Genomic DNA, 13,716 nt, shown 5'->3' on the forward strand with positions numbered 1-13,716 from the left:
GGTCATACTGGATATAAGAACCACTTGGTTTGAAATAATGCATGCATTTTTATCTTTCTTACATGTAGAGAATGACAAAAAATACATAGTATGAAAGAAAATTATCAGCCGCCAATTTCTGAGACAGAAATGCTTTTAAACAATTAGTAGAAGTTCTGGATGGACCATTCAATAGAAATCAATCTATTTCTCTGAATGTCCTTTGGTTTCCACCAAAACTTTCTCTTATAAGCAGTTTTAAATTGTCCTTGAATTTCCAGACTTTCTCAATAACCCACTGCGTATGGTCACAGAAATTAAAATCAGAAAAATAATTTGCATAATGTGCCTGCTGGTGCCTATCAACTATGTGCTGAGGTTTTGTTACATCCATCCTTAAACATGTTAAGTAAATATATTATGGGAAGTCACTTATTCCATAAATGTACAGGCTTCTCTGTTACAAAATGTTTCTTTGTATTCCAAGTAAAGTTTCCATTGCTCATTATCATCCCATTATTCCAAGCATGCTTCTTTCTGTTTACTGCCCCTGGCCGCTCACTCTGTCCTTCCAGATCCTGAAGTTAGTACAAAAGCTTTTCATTAGGCTCATGTTTTGCAAATCTAAACTTAATCAGTTGAAGTTTCCATGATCAACTACTTGGGTGAATGCTGTTGTGAATCTGTGTTCAGCCTCTGCCCAGGTACTGGTATTACTATTTATAAAAGTGTTTTATCTTCACAAAGAGTACAGTATCATGTAGACATCTGAAGTAGCTTGGTTGAGGAAGGTAATAAAGCCAAAATAGCCTCATGTTTCACTCAGGTTAACTCACCCAAATTTCAGTGGGGCAAACAAGGTCACATAGGTATACTAAGCCCTGTATTATGCAATATGCAACGTATCTAACTAGAAGTGAATTCTGGCTTTGCAGTAACACTACAACCAGATTTTTTTTTTTGTAATTTTAAATTAGGGAAAATATGCTTTTTGAATAATGGCATTAATCAAAACTGCACAGGTTTGAGAGCTCAAATAGAGCTGTTGTACACACATTCTAATTTCTATAGAAAACGTAAGGCAAAAAAGAATTGTTGATCTCTTTTTAAAAATTTCAAATAAATGGAGGCCAACATGAAAATATTTGCATAATTTCATACAGTGACCCCAGCTTGATTTAAGTGCTAAGTACTGTGAGCCCCCTCCTGGTGCCTTTCCCTTCTGCTTTCATAATTAGTTTCAAGCAGTGATAGAACTCTAAAAAGTAGGAAAAAACTCCAGTGTTTCCAGAAACGTTCTATTTGTGGATTTAACTATTCATTATTTGTTACACTAGAAATATAATTCATTAAAAGAATTTTATAGATTTCACTGCATTTTATCAGTGGTTTTGACCTTTCTTGACTTACAAATTTCTGTTTCGTGAATTTAAGCATACTGATGTATTCACTGCTCCTAGTTGTTTTTCAAAGTCACTTTAGAAGCAATTTGTAGATCTTTCAGGCTTCGCACACCACAGGTTGAAGACCACTCCTACATTATTGAGAACAGAGAGGCATAAAAACTCATCATGGAATGAAAATATTCTTCATTAAAATAGAATATAAAAAGGGACCTCATGCTGAGGAACTCTCAAGAGCTATGCAGATTCAAACAGAATTGAAGATTATCTTTTTGCTACTTCTGCTTTGTCCCACCTAATTTACAAGTGCCTCTCAATCCAGAGGTAATAAACATTCCCACTATAATAAAGAGAGCTTCATTTAATACTGTATCTCCTATCACTGTAATTTAATTAAATAGTGTTGACATACAGATGTCATGGGCCAAGGAGAGGTCATTGGGAAGAGGAAGAGAACAGTTGTCATAGAACTATTAAATGGGATAGTGAGCAGAGACCTTCAAGGAGGTGACAGCTGACAGGGTCCAATCAGTTGACAGTAATGGGATAGGAAGAAACCATCTCTGGGATGTACAAAACTATTTTTAACCCCTCCACATATGTTTAAAACATATCAGCTGCATATTCCATTTACAGCAGATCCACTAAGCTGCATCTTAATGCCCCCAAGTGCATAGTTAACCTATGAGGTGATCACGCTGCATAAGGATCCCCAACATCAGGGAGAGTAACGTAAAGGTGGGAGAAACTTCAGGAGTCCAAGTGCTCTATTACTTTTTGTACACTGCTTAGTTCCTGTTGGTAGTGGATGAGTACAGCCTAATTGTGGAAACTCTGTGTCTTCATGGGATCAAAGAGAAAGTTTTAACAAATACAAAATGGTGAAAAGGAGTACTGGGATGGGGAAACCTTTGCTCAGAGGCAAAGACATTTTTTTCTTTTCTTTGTTAAAAACTATTTTTAAACTCAATTAAACACTATAGAGATTACAACCTTTAGCTTTTAGTTCCATTTTACATGCAACTTACAAGCCTTTCCCTGTAATTAGAAAATATTAGTATTTCCAAGGAAGAGACTATACTCTTGCTTATGATCAAACTTCTTGTATTTCAGTTTGCATATACCAAAACAGTATTGCCAGATATAACAATGGGATGACACTGAGTAATGGAAAAGCTAAAGCAAAAATTAAGGAAGTAGTCTCAATAGTAACACATACTAGACTGTAGAATTGCTTCCAAATTGGAAGATTTTTCTAATTATGTATTTAAAAATAACTCACACAAAATATTTTTGAAAACTCCATGAATAATCCTACCTGCAAATTTTCAGATAAAAGGCATACACAGATGAGCATATAAGTAGGCAGACAGACAGAGAGATCACCAATATTTATATAATGCCTGAGGGAAAATAATGATATTTGAATCTGTTAAGTCTTTCTTATGATTTGATATTTCCTTTTGACATACACAAAACATTAATTGTACTAATACAAAAAATTCAGCACATATTAGAAATATGTATTCCTAGTTCTAAGTACTTACGTATCTATTCCAATTTACATGCATTCAGAAATATTTTAGAGTTGCTCGTCTTGGTCTATTTGGCAAATCAATTCAATTCTCCTGCCTTCTGATAGGCAAAACTACAAACTATTTGTAGCTGCCCCAAATTAAATGATAGATATATAGAGACAGGAATCCTGATTAAATTTGTGGGTGATGTTGATGCAGTGTTATGACAAAGCAAATACCCAGTACGCTGCAGTTATTGCAAAAAGTCCTTAGTGGGTGCTAAACCACTCCAAAGATATAAGATATTGCATGCCATATTTCAGTTCAAACTCACTGAGCTGAAAACCTCTTCTCTTGCTTCTTTTCTGCTCAAGACCTACAAGAGTGCTGGAAATCCTGAGCCTGGACTGCAGTACTTTAGTAAATGTAGCACACTCATTACAAGCAAGCCCTTTTTGGGCAATAAAAGGAAGACCAGAAATGTTTGGTTATACCTGCTATCTGGACTGACTACAATCATGCTTTTTCAAGTAGCAATATTTCTCACAGTCTAATGGGGGACTGTTCTTTTCCTGAAAAAAAAATGAAAATATGCCCAATAATCCTCCCCTTTTCCTGCATTACCTGCTACATAATTTGTGTGCATGTTGGGGTTTAGCACTGAACATGACTTTATTATATGGGTGTGTTCTGCTGCACTGGAATCTGCTTGGTCCTGGTGATATCAGAAACAGCCATAGGAAGTCTCTTTTCCTAAAGAAATTTTTAAGAAAACGTTACTTCTTTCATCCTTTCTCTGTTTACCAAAATGCAAACTATGACAGGCAACTCCATGATGACAGGGCAAAGTAGAGCTATTTGTTTCCCTGTAAGGTGATCATCCATAATTAGGAATAAGCAGAGGTGCTCACACTTATCATATAAATTGCAGAGTGGAACTGTACAAAGCGTGGGCGTGAGCTTGGTTTCAATAGGGAACAGCATTTTTCTTAAGAAGCCTATTTCAGAGCTTTTGCATGAGCTCCTTCATCTCCCTGCTACTGAAGCACAGGCTTGTTCTGCTAAAGGTGAAGATGACATTCATGGCTCTTTTGTATTAACTAACACATGATGCTCTCTTTCTTGCCCATCGGGATGCTACATGTTTTTCCAAATGGTTCTCTACATCATTCTGGAGTACAGCAGCTTCTTGCGTTCAGTAAATCGGTAAGGTTACGCCAATTTCTTTTTCTATTTATGATCTTTTAAATAAAAAATATGATGACAGAAAAAGAATGCCTTTCCCAAAGCCAGACAACCAAATTTTCACTTGGTTTTGCTAAACCAAACATTAATTATTCTATATCACTTGTTCTTTGGTTAAACTATAAAATAAGTAGTCCATTGTAAATATTGTATTATTTGCCACTACTCACCAATCTATGTGTCTTTGTGTTTTATAGATTACTATAGCCAACAATTGTCTTTACAATAGGGATAAATATTTCAATAATCTGTGATTCATTTTAGTGAAGAGAAAAAATGTCCTGAGTAGAAAAGGACTTGTTTCTTGTTAACATAAACCAACTACCTTATTTCTAAAGCATTCTCAGAATATCATTTCAGTTCCTTGCTTTGCCACGCGTTTTGTGTATGACCATGACAGGAAAATAAGTCTCCTTGTGTTTCCATTACCCATCGTTAAAGCGAAGTTAATATTTATTTGCTTTGGCTATTAGAATGTAAACCCTTTAGGACAGTGATTGGGTTTTAATCATTGTATTTATAAACATAAGTAAAAATAGTCACCGGTTTTATTTCATTATTTTAGGCAATAACATAGCAAAAATTAGACTGCTAAATTTTTTATTAAGAAATGGCTTAATCTAGCCAATATGTAGCTCTCCAAGCCTATGGCTATTCTTAAATCCTCTCAATAGTGGCATTCAGATACTCTAATCCCTTTCTGCAGAGGTGAAGCAAAATGTGAATCACAATCAGATGTTGATGTCTGGGAAATCCTGAGGAAAGCTCCTCCTTCCGAATATGAGAAAATTGCTTTTCAATATGGTATCACAGATCTGCGTGGGATGTTGAAACGCCTCAAACGCATAAAGAAGGAAGAGAAAAAAAGCACAGGTTGGTGAGCTAGATTTATTCTAAGTATATGTATTCATGTCTTCTTTGGGAGTTCTTCAAATATTAACATCAGCTGGACAGCAGCCAGATACAAGAGCATGAGAAATAGGAGTTTCCTATTCCAATTGTTACACAGTCTTTACATGTGAAATGCTGATTACCAAAGAATAAAGCTAGGCCCAAAACTCTGAGCTACCTTGCTCAGAAACTCTGGATATTCTGAACCTGTATTTTACTAGTTTCTTCTATTGTGCCCCTTATCATTCCCTGAATATAAAACAGCAACTGTCCCCCACCCCCAGAACTGGTCAGTATGTCAGCCATCAGTGATACAATTAAAGAATTCCATTTCCATTGGGATGATACATTTGGAATTCTTGAGGCTTTTCCAGTTTTGTGAAGCATTAATTACCTAATTTTAACTAATTTGTTTTAAAAGTCTGAAACAGAGAAGGCAAGCTGCCATTCATTAGTACTGAGATCAGTATCATTTTCCTACATCGGCAGATGTTGCTGTAACTTTATTTAGGATATGCTGAAGTACATATTCACAACTGATTTAGAATATACTACTTTGCTTATTTTAGTTTACATCACATGCTTTTCATCCTATGTTAAGGAAAACCAGAAAACAGAACAGGATGAAGAAAATGGTAAAGGAGGACAGAAATGGGAAATGGTAAAAATGCAAACAGGAATGCAGAAAGTAGGGAGGGTTTAAGATGATGGTAAACAACAGGAAAGGAAATAAAGATTTACTTTCTTGTCAGAGAACATTAAAAAAAAAGTTAAGTATAAAAATGATTAAGATATTTATGTTTTTTAAAAAAATCATTCTTCATCATAGCATTCCTCAAGAAACTGGATCCAGCTTACCAAGTGGACAAAGGCCAAAAGATTAAATTAATGGTCGAAGTTGCCAATCCAGATGCTGATGTGAAATGGCTGAAGAATGGACAGGAGATCCAAGTGAGCGGCAGGTAAACTAGAAATATGGGAAATCCAAAAATGAATGAGCTAGAGCTTGGACAAAGTGGAAAAACTAGCTCTTCTTAGAAAGAAAGCAATAAAATAGGGAGAAACAGGAACTGAGAAAGAATCTACATAGTGCTTTGGCTCAGGGTCAGTTTGCTGTTTTCATGACTTTTTCTTTTTCTTCCCTCTGCTCTATATATCTACACGTGGAACTGGATGCTTACATCTACCTACTTAGCAAGTAAGTCCTCAGATTATATTCTGATCTTTATGTGTATATCCAGGGCTTAAAATTACTTTCTTGTGATATGGGATATACTTTAGCGTAGGTTGTTTGTAAAGCCGATTTCCAGTGATTTTGTGCAGAAGACATGACAAATCATTTTTAATGGCAGCCAGGTTTATTGTATGGCTAGATGTTAGAAAAGCATCCAGCACCATTCACAGGATTTTGTATGTCTCACATGTGTATGAAGATTTCTCCATAATTTGCTGTGCTAGTTTTTCAAACACTACTGCTGTCCACTGCACCAGGACAGGAATATAGAGCTTGAGTCTTAACAAATCTTGGCACTGATGTCAGGAAAAAAAAGTAGGAACCTTTTTCTCCGCTAGACAGGGGGAGACAGTGGCTGGGTCCAAAAGCGTTGCTCTCTGATAATTACAATTAGATTCTCTTTTCAGATACATTTTTGAGGCTGTTGGGAATAAGAGAATACTGACCATAAACCACTGCTCTCTGGCCGACGATGCAGCATATGAATGTGTGGTAGGGGAGGAGAAGAGCTTCACAGAATTATTTGTAAAAGGTGAGCAACGGTAGCAAAAGGAAAGAGATCTTCCCTAACATTTAGAATTACTGTCACTACCTCTATTCTCAGGTTAGTTAAATTTATGGGAAAGGAAATTCTCAAACGCATGAACAAATTCTGATATCTATTGTACATATTTTTCTTATGGTTAAATGAAGGAAAATTTTCCCTATAGCTGCAACTAAGAAAGCACAGGAAAACAGTACGGTAATAGTTACCATTAATTCTCATTTGGAAAGTGATTTACATCTTCCAACAATAGGGCTAGAAAATTACTTTAAAAATTTGATTTTGCTCAAAATAAACATGTGCCTCAAGCTCTACAAGCAGATCAAGTAGTCCAGAAAACTAATGCCTCTAGTTTAGAATTTCAGAATATATATTAAAACTGATTAATCCTGTGTTTGTATCCTGTCTCATGAAGCAAAAACCAAAAGGTCATTTGATAATATTGATAACGTGATCCAGCACAGTAAATTTTAAGTTCCAACACAGAGACCATCACCATGTATTTAGCCAGGGGTTCTTCCTGTCGAGTGCAGAGTGGTGAAATCTACTTCTGGTCTTCAGTCTTTCAGAATACTCTTTTAATAAAAGTCTCTTTGTTTCCAGAACCTCCAATCCTGATCACTCACCCACTGGAGGACCAGATGGTGATGGTTGGAGAGAGAGTGGAGTTTGAGTGTGAAGTGTCTGAGGAAGGAGCTACTGTGAAATGGTAAAGCAAAAAAAAAAAAATAGACAACACGAAACCACATCCCTCCATGGGACTCTCTAGGACCAGTTTTTGTGGACAAGAGTTGTGGAATAAAAAGGAAGAAGGCATCCTACATAATTGTTTTGAGGCAAAGATTGATCCTCCTCCTATATGTCAAACATTGAGGAAGAACTCAGAGGCCAGAATATGGTAGAAAAATTAAGTATAGATATTTCATCGTGTCTCTAGAATGTCTCATTCAGTGTTTACAGGATGCTACTGACTGCAGAGATGTTAGCTTTAAAGTTTTCTAAACACTTGACAGTAATATCTAACTATTGCCCAGACTAATCAGATCTGTATTGTGATGAGTTTGCTGTATTTTATGGAATCTTCTGGTCTTCTCAACTGCAGTGAGGTAGTTCTTTTAAAAGTATTTTTTCCTAGGTAAAAAGTTAGTGTCTCTTGAGGGACAGGAGACACCCGAGGGAGAGGGAAGGTCATTGACTTATTTTAACATATCTGTTGTGGTGATCCTGAAAAGCCAGTAATTATGCATATGCAGCAAGCAGGATTAAGATGACAAACATTTAGACCATAGAGTCCATTTTGTTGGGCATTCCAGCTAAGCGGAAGCTGGAAGGTTCACACTGCCTGGGCAGGCACAGCAGGCAGTGCTCACATACCAAGTCTTACGCACACTGTTCTCACTTCATTTCTCTACCAGATGAAATTCTCTTGTGCTTGTTAACAGCTTCAGGCACATGGTTATCAACTGTTCCCACAATGCCCATTACATTCCTGGAAAGTGCCAACCACTCATCTGCTCTCCCAAAGGAAGTAACTGGGAATTTAAATAGAGCCCAAGTGCTAGTACAGCATATGCATTACACTATTAAAGCCACATGCACAGGCACATGCATGCTATTGTTCAGGAACTGCTTACAGATGCCTGGTCACAAGAGATGGGGACAACCAGATCTGTCCCTCTCAGAGCACAGTGCAGCTGCCACACTTTGATCCTATGCCTTTGAACAACTCCCATACATCTTGCAGAGCTGGTATCTGTGGGATGGGCATTTGGTGTGACAAGGGCAAACCAGCAGCTGTCTCAGCCTGAAATGCAGCAAGTGATCAGAGAAACTCTTCAAATCATAGCAACAGAAAACTGAGCAGTTAGACATTTACACTGTATTTTACTGGTTTTAAGTGAGACACGGTCAATGATCTCTGGCAACAAAGGGAACATTTTGGACAATGGAGAGAAGTGTCCATGGAAAACATGAAACACAGTATGGAGAAAGAGTTCCAGTTTTATGGCTCATTAGGGAAATGCTCAACAGTTTAAGCCAAGTAACAGGCACTAATTCAGGGCACCTGTTATAGCTCTTGCACCCTTTAAACCTGGGATATGTAATGGTGACATCAGTTGGTCTTCCCTTGTCCACTGCCGCTGTAACCCCTTCAAAGAAGGCCACCAAATTTGTCAGGCATGATGTCGATGATCCGAGGGCTGAAGCACCTCTCCTATGAGAAGAAGCTGAAAGAGTTGGGGCTGTTCAGCCTTGAGAAGAGAGTATCCAGTATTCCAGTATCTAAAGGGGGCCTACAGGAGAGCTGGGAAAGGACTTTTTACAAGGTCATGTAGTGATAGTACGAGGGAAGAGGGCAGGTTCAGATTAAACATTAGGAAGAAGTTTTTCACTTCGAGGGTGGTAAGGCACAGGAACAGGTTGCCCAGAGAGGTTGTTGAGGCCCCATTCCTGGAGGTGTTCAAGGCCAGGCTGGATGTGGCCTTGGGCAACCTGGTTTAGTGGGAGGTGTCCCTGCCTATGGCAGGGGTGTTGGAACTTGATGATTTTCAAGGTCCTTTCCAAACTAAACCATTCTATAATTCTATGATTCTGTGTAATAAAATACATAGTTTTGACCTGATTTTTCCATCTCTGAATGCCAGATGTATCATCTTATTAGTTGAAAAGATCGATATGTTTTCACCTTATCCCAATGAAAACAAACTATAGTAATGTAATAATAACAACTAATCTGTGCGTCCTTGTTATCACATAGTACCTGCATCAGTGATATCTCAGAAGACATTAACCAATTTATCCTTAGAATCTAAACAGGAAATACAAAAGCATTTCCAGACAGAGAAAAGAGGCATGAAATGAAAGTTGAGAACAGATACTTGATCTTGCAAATGTTCAGGACTTGGATAGACTAAAACATGGCTGACCTACTTATTAGTGCACTAGTTCTGCTTGAAGTGTGAGAGCGGACCAGATGACACATGGTGGTCTTTAAATGAAGACTTCTATGTTCTATAAAATCCTCCACTGACACTTTAATATCAACTGATTCTTCTACCTCATTGCTTTAGTTACCAAAGGAAAGCCTGTAATATTACCTTATATGAGGTTTTTCTCTTTTCACTGCACCAGTGTATTATTTTAAGCCAAATGATATCTGGGAGTTCTTTTTTGAGTTCTACAGTTTTGTCACTCCACTATCAGTCAGTACACCCCTCTGCAAACACTCTACTCATATACAGCATCAGCAACATGCTAGCCAGCAAAACTAACACAACTTAAATATACTATTCTCTTCCCAGGGTTTTAAGGCACTAGCCATTGCAAATAGTCTTTTTTCATTATTCAGACAATATTAAAGAGATCTCTTTCTTATCAATGACTGAATAGAACATTCAGATATTTTTCATGAGCCACGTGTCAAAATATATCACCAAAAAATAAATTCAAAAGTTCAGCTTTGGAAAACTAGTCACAGTGCATGTGCCTGGTTTTGCCACAGGAGCATGTTGAACTTCTGGATTACAGTCCATTCTCAGAAGTTTATCAAAGGTTTATGCATTGCATTGTAGCACTTGTTTCAGTACTAATCTGTGTGAATAAGAATATCAGCCTTAGGAGAGCATCTTGCATGTGGCCTCAGACTCTTGCCACTCAGCGAGCAGAGGAAAGATTATCCTGACATAACACCAAGCACTGTGTTTCATGTGGTTGTTATAGGCATCCTCTGTTTCCTTCCTTCCTAGTGCTGTGGTCCTGTGATCTGGAAGGGAGAACAGTGTTCTTCTAAACCAACTAGAAATTCCACTAAGCTGTGCTGTAAAGAACAGTTAGGAGGGAGTAACCTGTAGTTATTTTGAAATACGGTTGCAGCAAGTACATATATCTAAGTCACAAGTTGTAGGATTCCTGTCCCTGCTTAAAGTTTTGATCTTGTGATTTACTTCAGCAGGCTCTAACTGAGGCAAAAGGTTTTTTTGCATATATCTACCTAGAAATTAGAGCTATAGTATTTTAATGAGTCCCTAAGTAGAATTTCAACTTGCTATCCTGTAAGCTCATTTGTTAAGCTGAATAGTCCAAGGGAAATAACACAAGATAGAAAGAAAATTCTTACTCTATTAAAAGCAAAACATCTTTTCTATTTCTTTTTCCACATGGGTAAGTGTCAAAGAGAAAAACTTTTCCATTTACAAATTGCAGCAGTATTCAAGTAACATAACATAAATATATTAAAATAATAATTAAAAATATAAAACGTTACAAAAGAAATAAGTTGAAAATATTACAAGTTATTTTCTTGTGGCCTATCTATGTTACTTAGGATTAGGAACGGGAAATCTTTAAAATGTCTTATGCATTTTGGTGTGACCTTGACTAAACAACACGAATCCTCTCTGCTTGTTTCCCTTCATGATGATTGGAAATTACAATAATTAAATTTCCTCCCAGGCTGGATGGTGAAGCTTAATTTAGTAATGTCTTAAATATACTGTGGCATCCTTGAGTGGAAAGGGCTACAAAATCCAAAATACATCTTCATTTGAATCCATCCTAAAATTTTCTTTGTTTACTGATGCCCACAAACCATGAATTTATAACAATTATAATTCACATCAGGAAAATTAAGACTTTTAAGTCATTTCCCAGAAAGTCCCATTTCCCTTATGGCAGCTTTTAAGATAGTCAATTCCCTTCTGGTGAACTATGTCTTCATCCCTGTATCTTCTACAGCATTTAATGTATTTTCATGTTTATCTATAGTGTATAAATAGTAACAATCAAGTAAGTCCTTGTCAGTGAACTCTCTTAAATCAGAAGTCAAATACCTAGTAAAAATTAATAGTCAAGCTAGAAGCATTCTGGTTCCACCAAGATTTGTGCAACAGTCTCTTTTTTTGCTAACTTGAAATGCTAGAAAGATTGGATTTATCTTGTGTCTTCCAATCTCTAGTAACATTGACCTGACTCTTACTCTCCTCTTCCAACCATAGAAAAATGACTCAACACTATTTGGCATTGCAGGGAAAAGGACGGAATTGAGCTGACCCGGGAAGAAACTTTCAAATACCGATTCAAGAAAGATGGAAAAAAGCAGTATCTAATTATTAATGAGTCAACCAAGGAGGACAGCGGACACTACACCGTGAAGACCAATGGTGGGGTATCAGTCGCTGAACTAATTGTGCAAGGTAGGCACAGGTAATATTACAGAACCAGAGAAGCTGAAAAATGAAAACAGGCTGAAGGTAACCTTCTCCAGGATGGTACATAGGGGTAGCATAATCCTCATGCCAGGAAAAAAGAAGAATTAATAAGGGGCATAAGGTTTGATAATAAAGGCCTCAAGGAGAACTCAGACCTGTGTGGCGGATGTAACAGATACCCTGATAATAACAGGTGCTTAGCTCTCAGTCCTGTTAAAGCCCTGCGTGCTGTGGATTTCCCTTCATATTTCACCCTTCCACAAACAGCTTGCTCAGCCTGAGCCTTTTCTACTCAGTAAATCCACACTAACTGTTTACTGACAGAGCTATTCTGATTTGTTGATGTATGTATCGATTATTCTCACAATATCAGAGAAAAAGCTGGAAGTTTATCAGAGCATTGCGGACCTGACAGTCAAGGCACGTGACCAGGCAGTCTTCAAGTGTGAAGTTTCTGATGAAAATGTGAAAGGAATCTGGTTGAAAAATGGAAAGGAGGTGGTCCCAGATGAAAGGATAAAGATCTCCCATATTGGCAGGTTAGTCTCATTTCAGAAAGCGCTTACAGGCTTGGGTATTGCATTGTAATCCACAGGAACAATTTCAGGGGACAGGAATATAAAACAAGACTTTTTCCTGGCTCCAGCTAAAAGGAAAAAAGTTAAAAACCTTCTTGTATGCAATCATCACATAGTGACAGACTTGCTTTGGTATATGCACAGTCTTTCTGTGTTAGTACATTTTGCATGTATGGCATCAGTGGGGTAGCAGCAGAATTCATTCTCCATTTTCACTAGGATTTCACATTTTCATGGTATTCAAACAATCTAGACAACATATTTCTGATAACTTTCAAATCAGCAGTAGTGTTTAGACAGATTAAGATAGAACTTGTGTATGAACCCCTTCAGAAAAGTTAATGGTTATATTAACACATACAGTTGCACAATTCTGTGCTCAAGTTTCTTAGAAGTCTAACTACTACTGGAAATGGAGACGAAGAAGATTCAGAAGATACATAAGAGTTACATGTTAGGTAAATCTTCCTTGGTACTCCCTTTCTGTATTCCATTTTGAATTTACAATAATACAGGGATGGAGCATCGATTTTTAGCTTGTTTTTCCAGAATTTATTGTAATCACAACCTCATCAAATTAAACCAGTCAGCAGTGTTACAACTGCCCTAGTAAAGGTAAAGGACTTGACAAAAGCAGAGGAACTGCTTCCTCTATTCAGACTAGACTATGCATCTACCTTGACAATTCATACACAACATGCTGACATGGGTTTGCTTGAATATTGAAAGTAAAGCAGTCTACAGCCCTGATAGTGGTTGATTGATGTTAGGGCAAGTGGAGAAGAAATAGTAATGTCTGTAAATATCCTATAACCTACAGTTTGTCTCTTGAAATAGCCCTGTTTCTCCTGAAGAGATAAGGTAAGGGACTGGAATATATTTTTTCATGTTTCCAGAATCCATAAGCTAACTATTGAGGACGTAACACCAGATGACGAGGCTGATTATTCCTTCATCCCTCAGGGATTTGCCTACAACCTTTCTGCCAAGCTTCAGTTTTTGGGTAAGTTACCTTAGAATATGTAATGGGATTTCCAGGGGGATAAAATGATGGCATTAATTACAGTTATATCAGGAAAGAATATGCAGAATCTCTTTCCTGATACCTTAATATAGGC

The 13,716-nt window shown here is 37.3% G+C and overlaps 1 protein-coding gene across 1 annotated transcript in view; it reads left to right on the top strand.

The window, feature by feature from the left end:
• Positions 1-13,716, top strand: part of MYBPC3 (myosin binding protein C3) — a gene marked incomplete at both ends in the record, with an annotated part of 62,005 nt that overhangs the window by 20,238 nt on the left and 28,051 nt on the right. Inside the window, 8 exons of the mRNA XM_082485070.1 lie at positions 4,082-4,105; positions 4,851-5,017; positions 5,865-5,997; positions 6,677-6,801; positions 7,417-7,522; positions 11,839-12,005; positions 12,394-12,559; positions 13,495-13,601. Coding sequence (XP_082341196.1) covers positions 4,082-4,105; positions 4,851-5,017; positions 5,865-5,997; positions 6,677-6,801; positions 7,417-7,522; positions 11,839-12,005; positions 12,394-12,559; positions 13,495-13,601 — 995 coding nt within the window. The remainder of the gene's footprint in view (positions 1-4,081; positions 4,106-4,850; positions 5,018-5,864; positions 5,998-6,676; positions 6,802-7,416; positions 7,523-11,838; positions 12,006-12,393; positions 12,560-13,494; positions 13,602-13,716) is intronic.

The sequence above is a fragment of the Vanellus vanellus genome (genome assembly GCF_965231255.1).
Source record: "Vanellus vanellus genome assembly, chromosome: 6".
NCBI lineage: Eukaryota > Metazoa > Chordata > Aves > Charadriiformes > Charadriidae > Vanellus > Vanellus vanellus.